Genomic DNA, 13,431 nt, shown 5'->3' on the forward strand with positions numbered 1-13,431 from the left:
CGGCTTGCTGCAGTTTATCGCAGGGAAATCAAAATCTGAGGCGAGGCTGACTATTAAAGAGCCTCCGTCAAAGGTAGTCAAAGAACTACAGAACATTACAGTGGAAGAGAAGCAGTCTGCTACTTCAAGCTGTCACGCACATGGTCCCTCCGAACTGAGCCAAATCAGGCTGGAAGTAGAAAAACTTCTCAAGGTACTCGAGTCTTTAGAAGTCAGCAATGCTGGTTCTGCAGTTACGAAAGTTCAAGCTGTTAAGTCCAGTGAAGGACTATTAGATGAGTCACCCCAGCAACAAGAAACTACTACACCACCGAGTCGTTATCCGGACCGAGTCAGGAGGCGCAGGAGGCGCCGCCTCAGAGACTGAATCTGTGAACTGTTTTACATGAAGTCGTGTATATATGTTATGATATTATGTTTAATGGGGAATATATATGTTTAAGCTAAAAAGGGAGGATTGTAGTGTATGTAACTGTTCCGCCTTTAAGAGAACTATTTTAAGGGTTGCACTACTTTATCTTGGCTGCTGTATACTGTAATACCGGCGGTGACCACACCGGTATATAAGTGCTGTGTAATGATTTATTGGGCAGTTCCGCCCTGACCTTCAACTAGTAAAGACCTGTTAAAGTTTACTCTTGTGGTCTGTGTAGTAATTCTCAATATAACACACAGACTTAACAGTTTCTCTCTCCACAGATGCTGCTTGGCCTGCTGAGTATTTCCAGCATTTTCTATTGTTATTTCAGATTTCCAGCATCCGCAGTATTTTGCTATTGTACTCCTTCTTGTAACCTAGCTGGCTATAAATATCTCCAAACATAGCATGGAACAGACGCACGCACTCAACCAACACAAACCCTGAGTTTGGATTGTGCCTAATTGTGCGATAAATCCCTGCTTTCAAAATCTAGTTTTGATTCATTGGAGCCTTTATACCTTACCTCCCCGTAAGGTCCAGGAAATGAATTGGGAGTTGGATTTTCCTCTTATTGCACATGGGCTTGCCTGGGCACAGGGCGTAGAGGAAACTCACACGCCTGTAACGGAGCCTGCGCAATTTTCTGTCCAATAATTGGAATGGATGGAGAATCGGACAGTTCTCTTACAATCATATGACCCTCCCTGCCCGATTTTCCTCTGTGTGCTGTGCCAAGTGATCCCAGATGCCCAGGCGTAGGAACACAATCCAGTGTCTGTCTGGGCTGGCCAGATTTTGAGTTTGCAGCTTGTGCACTGAAGCCAGCACTGATATTATAGCAAATAAAGCCACTAACATGCCAGGAATAGCTTTATTGCTGCAATAACAATCCCATCCACAAAATAAATATTCAAAACACAATCTTAATTAAAACTGTATTTTTTTTACTTCTGCTCAGCCTGTGTTCTTCCCCAGCCTCTTTCTCTCTTTCACTCTTAGAGAGAAACTCTTTCCACGGGCAGGAGGGTCGGTAAACACAGGACACAGATTTATGATAATTGGCAAAAAATCCAGGGGGGAAATAAGGAGAATTTTTGTTTTTACGCCGTGTGTTATTATGATCTGCAATGCGCTGCCTGAAAGGGTGGTGGAAGCAGATTCAATAGTAACTTTCAAAAGGGGAATTGGAGAAATACTTGAAAAGGAGAAATTTGCAGGGCTATGGGGTAAAGAGCGGGCGGGGGGGGGGAGTGGGATTAATTGGAGAGCTCTTCCAAATGGCCTCCTTCTGTGCTGTAAGATTTTCTGATTCTATGATTATTTCAATCTTAATTTTGCTTCTTCCCTGCCTTACCTAACCCACTCTATCTAGTCTAACATTTTCTCTTGCATTATTTTAAAGCTTGAACCCTTCTTTTGGTCAAGCTTCCCCCTAGTTCCCAGGGTCCATTTTGAAACTAGAAAATAATTACCATTTGGCTAAAACTAGACCAGTTTTTCAGCCAATTGGATGGCAGAGGTGTAATGACTGGAACTGCGAATGCCAACAACATGTTCCAGTTCCTCTTTGCCACACAGAACCCAAAGCGGGAGGCTCCGTTCTTTGTGGACGTGATGCTCACCGGTAGCTCGTGGAATCTAACCCTGCCCGAAGGAGTGAAGTTACCCCCCTGCCTTGCTAAAGGTTGAAAAGCGTCACGCGCTTTCCTTCCATCAGACCGCTAAATGGCATCAATAAAGTAAATCCTCTCAGCCCCACTCATGGACATGGTCAGTTATGACTCCTATTGAAGCCATCACGTTCTAACTTCTGATGGTGCACCCTACGGCATTGCTCATCTCTGAGAGTTCCGTAACACTCAATCTCAGCTGTTGCAATTGTGTTATTTGTTTGACATCATCCAGTGGAGTACTTTGACAAGGGAACAATGTCGCTTGGGGAAAAATGTTAAAGGTTAGAAATTGCATTATTAGCACTGGGTTTTTAAGGGTTCAGTAAAATAGAAATTAAAAATAAATGCCAGTAAGTTGGATAATCACCTTAGAGTGAGTTAAACCTTGGGTTTATCCCAAATCTTAATTCCCTCCAAGAAAATGTCTCTCTCACTTTCTGCTTATTTGTCTGTCTGGTCACTTTTCCCTTCCTTTTCTTCTCTTCTCTTTCCTCATCCTCTTCCCTCTACTTTTCTGTTATTTTCTTCCCTCCTCCCTTGCCTCTCCCCTCTTCCCTTCCCTCCTTGTTTCCCTAAATGTAAACAGCAATGATATTGAAGTTATGCAAGGCTTGGTTCCACCGACGATCCCCACCAAAAATCCGCATGTTTCTCTCTGCAGATCCTATGGAATCAGCACCTACAGTGTTGGACAGTTTTCAGTCCAGAGAAGTTAAAACCGGGAAAACCATGGAGCTGCCTTGCATCGCTTCAGGTTATCCAAACCCAGCAATCCGCTGGCTGAAAGACAACAGGCCTCTGCCCGTCGATAGCAGGTGGACCAAGCGCATCACAGGCCTGACGATCAACCACCTACGTGTGGAGGACAGTGGGACGTACATCTGTGAGGTGACAAACACATTTGGCTCAGCTGAAGTTACCGAAATCCTTAAAGTCGTAGGTAAGAGCTTTTCACGTCTCCATAGATGGTCAGTGAGGCCGTGGATAAACCTGCTGGGGGAATGGAATCGGCTGCAGTGCATGCCACCTCCATGTGGAGAGTTCGCAGTGTTGACTAGAACACATAAAGTTACTTGCATGTGTGTTAATGTTTTTATTAATTCGTTTTTTATGGGATGTGGGCGTCGCCGGCAAGGCCAGCATTTATTGCCCCATCCCTAGTTGCCCTCGAGAAGGTGGTGGTGAGCCACCTTCTTGAACTGCTGCAGTCCGTGTGGTGAAGGTACTCCCACAGTGCTGTTAGGTAGGGAGTTCCAGGATTTTAACCCAGCGACGATGAAGGAACGGCCGATATATTTCCAAGTCAGGATGATGTGTGACTTGGAGGGGAACTTGGAGGTGGTGGTGTTCCCATGCGTCTGCTGCCCTTGTCCTTCTATCGTTCTATCGTGGGTGAAGAGATGACAGGGTGATTTGATTCAGAAGCAAAATACTGCGGACGCTGGAAATCTGAAATAAAAACAGAAAATGCTGGAAATACTCGGCAGGTCAGGCAGCATCTGTGGAGAGAGAACAACAGAGTTAACGTTTGAAGTTGTAGAACGTTCATCAGAACTGGAAAATGTTGGAGATGTAACAGATTTTAAGCAAGTGTCGGGACAGGGAAAGGGGGGAAGGGGAGGAGAGAACAGAAGGTTCACAGTGCAAGGGCACGACCAAGGTGAAAAGGAGGAGTTGATGTCATCAGGATATAGTGATGAGGTGACATTAAACTTGGGTTTTAAAAGACAGGAGGAAGGAAAGACTGAGGGAGATGAGGAGATCCACAGTATTTGGGAAAAAGAAAATGCTGGAGTAGGTGTCTGCAAATCAAGATTCGAAGTTCAACTCGACTAACTACTTTCACAATTTGATCATTGTTTTAACTGATTTAAATTCCCAGTACTTGGGAATTCCCACTACTTATCTGTGGCAGGATAAGCATACAGGAAACTCTCGTTTAAACGGCAGCTAAATATCCGGAATTCTCTATTAACCGGCAAAATTCTCACTCCGAAAACAACACCTCAATAAGCGGCAATGTTGCCGAGTCCGAGTCTCCCGCGGTGGCCGAGTTAGTCAGTGGGGGTAGTTCTCCAAACTGCCACTACTCGGCTTCTTGGTGCTGTATAAGTTTTGTTTTACTGTTAAGTAATTAAAGAGTTATGGATTACCCTCAACTGGCAGCATCTTCCACCATCCATTTAACACAACATTCTGTAGGTGAGTACCCAATTACTGTATACTGCACATTTCTTGATTTTTTTATTTTTGTTTGTTGAAAATAGCCTCGGTAGATAACCCTCTCCGTCATCCGGAATTTTTAATCAACCGGCACCATCCCGGTCCCGTCGGTGCCGGATACCAAAGAGTTTCCTGTACATTGTCCGACATGAGAAATTGCTTCTTCCCAATCATTCCTAAAGAGACATCTTCAATGAAGAAAAATATTAGCCAAACGGGTGACACAATGATGCAGTTCCCACTGGTGTGGTGCAAAACGGTGTTATTATCACTTCAATATGATGACATCACAGAAAAAATTGCATGTGGTTCTCATTAGTCCTTAGTGCAATACTGAGGGCATCTGTACAGGAGGATGTGTCCGATCCCATGGCATTATGTAAAGAACAGGGAGCTCTCCCGGTGTGCTGAACACCATTCATCCCTCAACCAGTGCCACTAAATAACAGATTCATTGGCCCGTATTTTCCGATCGGAGGCTTCCTGCGTGCGGAGGCCTCCGATCTGGAAAAAATCTACGCCCCCTACCTGAGGGCTCCCGAGGTCCGGCCATTTCTGCTCCTGGGCCTCTCCACGACGAAATGCCCAGGGTCCAGGTATCCCAGGGGCGCAGGCAGTTCGCAAATGGGAGAAGGGAATCCCCCTTCATACTTTTGACACTTTGGCCTGTCAGAACTATGAATGGGGATCACTGAAAAAACACATCAAAACATTAAATACATATTTTTTAAAGATCACGTTTTTAAAATTAGTTAAAATTACATTAAATTAAATATTTTAAACAATTTTTTGAAAAAAAATTAAAGCTTTTTACAGGGCTAAAAAAAACTTACCTTTTTTAAAAGTATTTTTAAATTATAAATGAGTGAAAAAAATGTTTTAGAACTTTTTAAAACTCTCATGCTGGTAAAAGCAGGCATTATGCAGGCTTTTACAAGGCGTAAGATTTTTAAAGGTTTTCAGCGGGCGGAGGTTGTGCAGAAAGCGGAACTCTACCCCCACGGAGGCCCTTCTCCCGGGCAGGCGGAGGATCTGTCAAGAGGATTCTTGACAGATCGGAAATGCTGGTTTTCAGCGCATGCGCTTCGCATGCCTGAAACCGGCACTTGCGAGGTCCCTACGGGTGGGTACATAGCTCGAACACACCCGTAGGGGTCGGAAAATACGGGCCTACATTTACTGTCTGTGGAACCCCTTCTTGTGCACAAATTGGCTGTTGCTTTTGCCTACATAACAACAGTGCCTAAACTTCCAAAGTAATCCATCGGTTGTAAAGCACGTCCTGAGGATGTGATAGAAAGAAAGAACTTATATAGCTCCTTTCGTGACCTCAGGATGTCCTAAAGCACTGTTACAGCCAATGAAGTATGACTTTGAACTGCAGTCATGTAAGAAACACAGCAGTGCACAGCAAGCTCCCACAACAACGATAATCTGCTTTAGTGATAAATATTGGTCAGAGACCTCAGGGATAACTCCCCCGCTCTATCTTTGAATGGGATCTTTAACATCCACCCAAGAGGTCAGACTAGGCCTGGCCTTAATATCTCATCTGAAAGACAGCACTGGAGTGAGAGCTTAGATTTTTGTGCTTAAGTGTCTGGAGTGGGACTTGAACACACAACCTTCTGAGTCACAAACAAGAGTGCTACCCACTGAGCCACAGTTGATGCATGATGAGGTGATTTATAATTTCAAGTATATTCTTTTTTTTCCTCAGCATGGTAATTTTCCCTTTTGAACAATCTAATGATTTTGTTGATGGGCTTTTGGTGAACAAATAGAGAGCAGAAGAACAGAGTACAGAGAGCAGCTAATGGCCTCCTACAGAATCCAAAACCAAACGCAAGCCTCCCTCCTGCAGTTGGGTGATGAGGAGGAACTGTGTCTCCGCTCCCAGTTTTCATCATCGCTGTGAACTGAGCAAAGCCCCGTTGCAGGGGTGACCGGATCAGCTGCAAGGGGAGGAGCTCAGACTTGTGCCTGGGTCTAACTTCAAGGACAGAAATCCCTGACCGTCAATAAATTGCTCGCTCCATGCTGTGAAGAGAGCAGTGGAGCAGGACAAACTTTGGCTGCGTTATTCTGAACTGAACCAAATTCGATTTATTTCGACAGAAAAATTCACATTTTTGCTTATGCTGGATGTTGAAGTTATAAAACGCCTGTCCTTCTCAACAAAATGGTAACATTGAGACCTCAGGATCCATTTCTGCAGTGTCTCTGGGGTAAAAATTCGGTATCACCCCGTTTGGGGCGCCATTATCGGCTGTGCGCAAAGTTTAGCGCTTGGCGCTAATTATCACCTCCAACTGCAAACTTGGCCTCTATCGCCCCTGGTGGTGATTGGAGCGTTAAATCAGGCGCTACACACCTCTCTTAAGGCGCTAACACCGAGGAGCGAGGCGCTACCTCAGAGCGCTGGCGAAGCTCATGTGATGTCAGTCAGCAATGGAACACAGACACACTGGCGCCGGCCAGTTCTTAAAGGGGAGGGTCGATCTTGCTCTCCATCCACATCCTGCTCATTGCAGCCTTGAATCTCGGCCTGGAGAGACCTGTAGATCAAATCTGCTGGAAAGAACAATGGAGAGGCCCAGGGAAAGAGCTCAGAGTGCAGCCCCCATAGTCTCTTCTAAATCGATACAAGGAAGGGCAAATCAAAATGAACCTGCAAAGTGCTGCTCAGTATGCAAAACTCCTTCACACAGTGTTGAATCTCTCCAGAAGTCTCTCTCTCTCTCAGAATGCGTGGTGCAAAAATGTCACCAACAAAAAAAGGCAGGAAGCGGTCGCCTTTAAATAGCGCTCCCCTAGTCCCTTCCTGACTGCAAAACGTTCCCCTCAACCTGTCATTGCTATCGGCAGGCAGTAAGGCAGGGGGGCGCCACTCAATAACCAGTCCCGGGCGCTACCAGGGCGTTGCACACTCGACTGACATCACGATCTGCCGGCACAGGAGATCATGGCGGTAGTGTTTAGCGCCACTGCAAAATGTCTAGTTAATTTTGCGAGCGGCGCAAACATTGCCGCGCCTGGGCGCTAGTTGCTTTGCGCCCAATTAGCGCCTTCTTAAGGCGCTAATGGGAGGCGCAAACAACTGAATTTTTCCCCCTCTGTGTCCAATATTTGGATTAATCATCTGGCTAAGGGATGCAATGTTTAGGTGTCTGTTGTTTAAGGCCTCTATTTCCTCTGTGGACAGACATCAGCCAGGCCTGTACCCCTCTTGTTTTCTGACTGTTCTTAGCAAGTATTCAAATATGGTCAAACAGAGTGAGGAGGCACTTATCCATCTGAAGGGCTTCTTTCTTGGCTCAGAGAGGTCTGTACACTGTTACACTCCTCAGTTTCAGATTCAGTTTAGTCAGAATTATGGGTTGCCCGAATCTAACGCCCTCAGTCGTCCAAATGCTAAGCCCCCCTGTTATGTATTGTGTGTTCTCCTCCCACCTGTAGTGGCGCTGTCACAGCAGATGCATGGTTGGGTGTTCTGTTGGTTAAATTTAGCTCTGTTTGTTCGGAAATCTCCAGAACTTTCCTTTCCTTCCTGAATAAAGCACTTCATGTTTGAATCTCTGGGTTCTGAGTTCTAATTGTGTCTAGGTAGAAAGGTACCGACACAACAAAGTGGCGACGAGGATCGGATGAATCTGCGTTGTGGGAACTTTCTTGTTTTCGACTACAAAACACTCGGAACAGAGATTGCAGCATCACATTAACGTTACGGGTGCAGTGAGTAAACAAAAATTTTAATTTGAAATGTGAGATGGCTACTATATTAGGAAACATCGGTGATTTTGATGAAAATGTGGAGCAATGGAGTGCTTATACGGAACGTTTTGACTATTTTGTTTTGGCGAATGCGGTGGCAAACGAAAAGGTCGTGCCTACCTTTTTGAGTGTAATGGGGCCGAAGACATTCAATTTACTTCGCAGCCTTGTGCAGCCAGATAAGCCAGGAACTGAAACATATAAGCAACTAGTGGAAATTCTTGGAGCACATTTTTCACCAAAACCTCTGGTTATTGCGGAGAGATTTAGATTTCACAAACAGAATCAAGAGGAGGGGGAATCAGTGACGATGTTTATTGCTGCTTTAAAAAGGTTGTCAGAACACTGCAAGTTCAAGGAGGTGCTGAATGACACCATTAGAGACAGACTTGTGTGTGGTCTGCAAAGTGCAGCCACACAGAAGCGCCTTCTTACTGAGGACAACCTTACTCTTGAAAAGGCCATTGAAGTTAGTGTCTCCATGGAGATGGCGGAAAAGGAGGCTCACCAGTTGAGTTCAACAGGGAGAGTTCACAAGGTGTCGTCTGAGCCTAAAGGTGCGCGGAACGGCACATGTTACCGTTGTGGGAAAACGGGCCATCACGCTAATGACTGCTGGTGTACAGAGCTGGAATGCCGAAATTGTGGCAAAAAGGGTCACATTGAACGTGCCGGTAGAGGTAAAAAAAGAACAGACAGAGCTGGGAAGCATGAAAGCAAAATGTCTGCATTTGGACAAGAGAGGAAAAAGAGTGTTCATTCAGTGCAGTATGATGGAACAAGCAAAACAGAGGGGAGCGACACCTCTGAGGAGGAAGAGGTGCACATACTGACGGTTGCAGGTGGTTCAAATAGCTACTGGGTGTCACCACTGGTGGAGGGACAATCAGTGCGGATGGAGGTGGACACAGGCTGTGTCCCTTGTTTCAGACACTGTCTACAACAAAATGCTAAAGCATCTTACCCTTCAGCCAACAAACATTGTACTAAAGATGTATACCGGCGAACCTGTGGCCATGAGAGGCGCCATTGAGGTGACAGTTAAATTGAACGGACAGACTGCGAAACTGCCACTATATGTGGTAAAGGGAAATTACCCATCGCTACTGGGACGTGCGTGGCTAGAGAAAATCACGTTGGACTGGCCTGCAGTCCGCATGATGTCAAAAGGGGAGTCAGGTCTGACTGCAGTGTTAAACAAACATGCAGAACTCTTCAATGGGGAACTTGGGAGCATGAACAAGATCAGCGTGAGACTGGACATTAAACCTGACAGCAAGCCGAAGTTTCACAAAGCCCGACCTGTACCCTATGCAATTAGGCCAAAAGTTGAGGCTAACTTGGAGGCCTTAGTCGAGAATGGAGTCCTGGAGCCTGTGAGCGTGAGCAAATGGGCCACACCCATTGTTCCTGTCCTGAAAAAGGATGGATCTGTTCAAATCTGCGGGGATTTTAAAGTGACTATTAACCCGGTGCTGTCTGCGGAACAGTACCCTCTTCCCCTCATTGATGATCTTTTTACGGGCCTGACCGGAGGGCAAAAGTTCAGCAAAATAGACTTATGCCAGGCTTATCTACAAATGCATGTCGATGACAAATCAAAGGAGCTGCTGACAATTGTGACACACAGGGGGCTATACAGGTACTGCTGCCTTCCGTTTGGAATTACGTCGGCCCCTGCTCTATTTCAAAGGGCAATGGATCAGATTTTGAGTGGACTGCCAGGAGTCCAGTGCTACCTGGACGACATCCTTGTCACTGGGACAAATGAGGAGGATCATCTTCTGAACTTGGATGCGACACTACAACGACTGAAAGAGTACGGACTCAGAGTTCGTAAAGACAAATGTGAATTCTTTCAGTCTTCAGTTGAGTACCTGGGGCTTGTGATTGATGCTACTGGCCTGCATAAGGCGCCGTCAAAGGTCAAGGCGATCGTGGAGGCCCCAGCACCCCAGAATGTGAGCCAGTTACGTTCATTTCTGGGGCTACTTAACTACTACGGGAAGTTTATTCCAGACTTAGCAACATTGCTGAAGCCGTTACATCAGTTGCTATGTCAAGGCAAAACATGGAAATGGACTGAACTGTGCAACGAAGCTTTCGCCCAAGCAAAGAAAGCATTGCTGAAATCGGAGGTCCTGACACACTTCGACCCAAAGCTAGCCATGCAGCTAGCATGTGATGCATCACCATATGGTATGGGAGCAGTCTTATCCCACATCATGCCTTCTGGTGAAGAGAAACCTATCGCCTTCGCATCACGCACCTTGAACAAGGCCGAGAGTAACTATGCACAGATTGAGCGCGAGGCCTTGGGAATCGTTTTTGGAATTCGAAAATTTCATCAGTACCTGTTTGGGAGAAGGTTCACACCCCTGATAGACCACCGTCCATTGACTTCAATCTTCGGGCCCCACACCGGAATTCCATCTCTTGCTGCAAGCAGGATGCAAAGGTGGGCTTTACTGTTGTCAGGACACATATACGACATCAAATATCGCAAATCAGACTTGCACGGCAACGCAGACGGTCTCTCGAGGCTACCCTTGCCTGTTACTCCCCCAGAGCCTCATCAGATAGATATCTTCTACTTTAGACAAGTGGAGGGAGCACCTGTCATGGCAGTTCAGGTGCGAAGGTACACCCGCAACGATCCAGTCCTGTCTGAGGTAATGGACGATGTCATTCGAGGGAGAGCTATAGGAGATTCTCCTAGTTTGAAACCTTACATTTCAAAAAGAAATGAGCTCTCCGTCCAGGCAGGTTATCTTCTTTGGGGACGCCGTGTCATCATTCCGCCACCTCTGAGGGAACCTATACTGCAACAACTTCATACAGGCCACAGTGGGATGGTTCGGATGAAGGAAATGGCAAGAAGCTACTTCTGGTGGCCAGGTCTCGATGGAAATATTGAGGAGAAAGCCAAAACATGTTCCCCATGTCAAAGGGTCTGGAATGTTCCACCGCTGGCAACCATACACCCCAGGGATTGGCCTGCAGAAGTGTGGCAGCGAGTACATGTGGACTTCGCCAGTCCTTTCGAAGAGAAGATGTTTATGGCGGTTGTGGACGCTCGTAGCAAGTGGCCGGAGGTCGCTGTGATGAGGTCTACCACGGCAGAGAAAACAATTGAGAAACTTGGTGAGATGTTCAGCCGTTATGGCTCACCGGAACAACTCGTAAGTGACACCGGTCCACAATTTGTATCACAGGAGTTTGCAACCTTCCTGCATGTGAATGGTGTCCAACACATCAGGTCTGCGCCCTATCATCCCTCTACTAACGGCCTGGCAGAAAGGTTTGTGCAAACTTTGAAGCACACCTTGAAGGCATCGTAAGGTCAGGGCTCAATCCACCAACGTCTGAACAGCTTCCTGTTGTCCTACAGGAACGAGCCGCATGCCACAACCAAAACTTCCCCCGCTTCGCTCATGATGAAGAGGCAGTTGCGGACAAGTTTTGACTTACTCAAACCTCCAAGGGCAGAACAGGTTGTCCATTGTCAACAACAAGCTCAAGTTGAAAAGAGAGAGAAAAGAGCCAAGGAGAGACGGTTTCACCCTGGAGAGCACGTCCTAGCTCGAAACTACAACACTGGACCGAAATGGGTTCCTGCTACGGTGATTGCGCAGACGGGCCCTGTGTCTTACACGGTTGAGACTGCTGAGGACGTCGTCTGGAGAAGACACACAGATCAACTGTTGCTAGGAGCAGAGACAGCCACAGAGGCTCCAACGGCTGGTTGGCCTGAACTGTTTCCGGATGATACCGCAAACCAGCATCCTTTGCCACAGTGCTCTTCTCCAACACAGGAAGTCAAAGAGACTGTTCCACCTGTGCAAACTCCTGACTTTCGACTGACACAGGCACCTTCTCTATCTAGGCCTGTGTCAATGCCTACTGCTGTGGAAGCCAGCGATGACCGCCGGTATCCTGTCAGAGAGCGGCGGCCTCCAAGACGCTTGGATCTGTAGGCTTAGCGACTTACCCACAAGACTGGGGCAGAATAAACCCCAGGGTAAAGTCAGGGTTTGAGGCAGTCTACCACTACCCTTGGTTAGTTGAGTGCATTGAAAGTAACTTACCTGTTGAGGAATAATGTGGACCTTTCATTTAAGAGGGGAAGAATATGTTATGTATTGTGTGTTCTCCTCCCACCTGTGGTGGCGCTGTCACAGCAGATACATTGTTGGGTGTTCTCTTGGTTAAGTTTAGCTCTCTTTGTTCGAAACTCTCCAGAACTTTCCTTTCCTTCCTGAATAAAGCACTTCATGTTTGAATCTCTGGGTTCTGAGTTCTAATTGTGTCTAGGTAGAAAGGTACCGACACAACACCCCCCTCCACCCAGCAGCAGATCTGTCAGTCTTTTCAATGACATTATACATTGTGAAAAGTATGCTCATGTGAAGCATCTATTTTGCTTTTTGAAAGCAGTGCAATTTGATTCGAAAATGGCCAAGCAACTGCCTAGTCTTCCTTCAGTACTTACCACAGACATTCCACTTCTCCCAGAGCACAGAGAGCGCCCCCTTTGGGAGAAGTGATCAGAAAAGGTTTACCACTTTTGGAAAGTCCTGCATTGGCCAGGAAACGCTCAAAACTGAGATTTGGGCGCCGATATTTACGGGAAGGGAGTGGGTGTGCGTATTTGCGGGGGAGGAGAGGGGGGGGAACCCGAAAATGCCGGGAACTCGGAGGTCCTGCCGAATTTCATGGCAGGATCTCCTTATCAATTTTTTACACTGTTTCGCGCCCCCCTCCCCCCGCCACCTGGCCAGATTGAGAGGGAAAGATCGGGGGCATGGTGGGGGAGCTCAGAGCGAGGAGGGAGGGAGGGAAAGATCGGGGGCATGGTGGGGGAGCTCAGAGCGAGGAGGGAGGGAGGGAAAGATCGGGGGCATGGTGGGGGAGCTCAGAGCGAGGAGGGAGGGAGGGAAAGATCGAGGCTCGGTGGGGGAGCTCAGAGCGAGGAGGGAGGGAGGGAAAGATCGGGGGCATGGTGGGGTAGCTCAGAGCGAGGAGGGAGGGAGGGAAAGATCGGGGGCATGGTGGGGGAGCTCAGAGCGAGGAGGGAGGGAGGGAAAGATCGGGGGCATGGTGGGGGAGCTCAGAGCGAGGAGGGAGGGAGGGAAAGATTGAGGCTCAGTGGGGGAGCTCAGAGCGAGGAGGGAGGGAGGGAAAGATCGGGGGCATGGTGGGGGAGCTCAGAGCGAGGAGGGAGGGAGGGAAAGATCGGGGGCATGGTGGGGGAGCTCAGAGCGAGGAGGGAGGGAGGGAAAGACCGGGGGCAAGGTGGGGGAGCTCAAAGCGAGGAGGGAGGGAGGGAAAGACCGGGGG

At 47.4% G+C, this 13,431-nt stretch overlaps 1 protein-coding gene across 2 annotated transcripts in view; it reads left to right on the top strand.

Annotated features, from left to right (window-relative positions):
• Nucleotides 1–13,431, top strand: part of dscaml1 (Down syndrome cell adhesion molecule like 1) — a 703,857-nt gene that overhangs the window by 431,664 nt on the left and 258,762 nt on the right. For both annotated transcript variants that reach the window (XM_085967838.1, XM_085967839.1), the window contains one exon: nucleotides 2,756–3,034. In XM_085967838.1, the coding sequence (XP_085823964.1) occupies nucleotides 2,756–3,034 (279 nt within the window). The remainder of the gene's footprint in view (nucleotides 1–2,755; nucleotides 3,035–13,431) is intronic.

The sequence above is a fragment of the Somniosus microcephalus genome, chromosome 26, assembly GCF_052327205.1.
Source record: "Somniosus microcephalus isolate GS21.2 chromosome 26, FLI_Smic_1.0, whole genome shotgun sequence".
Lineage (NCBI taxonomy): Eukaryota > Metazoa > Chordata > Chondrichthyes > Squaliformes > Somniosidae > Somniosus > Somniosus microcephalus.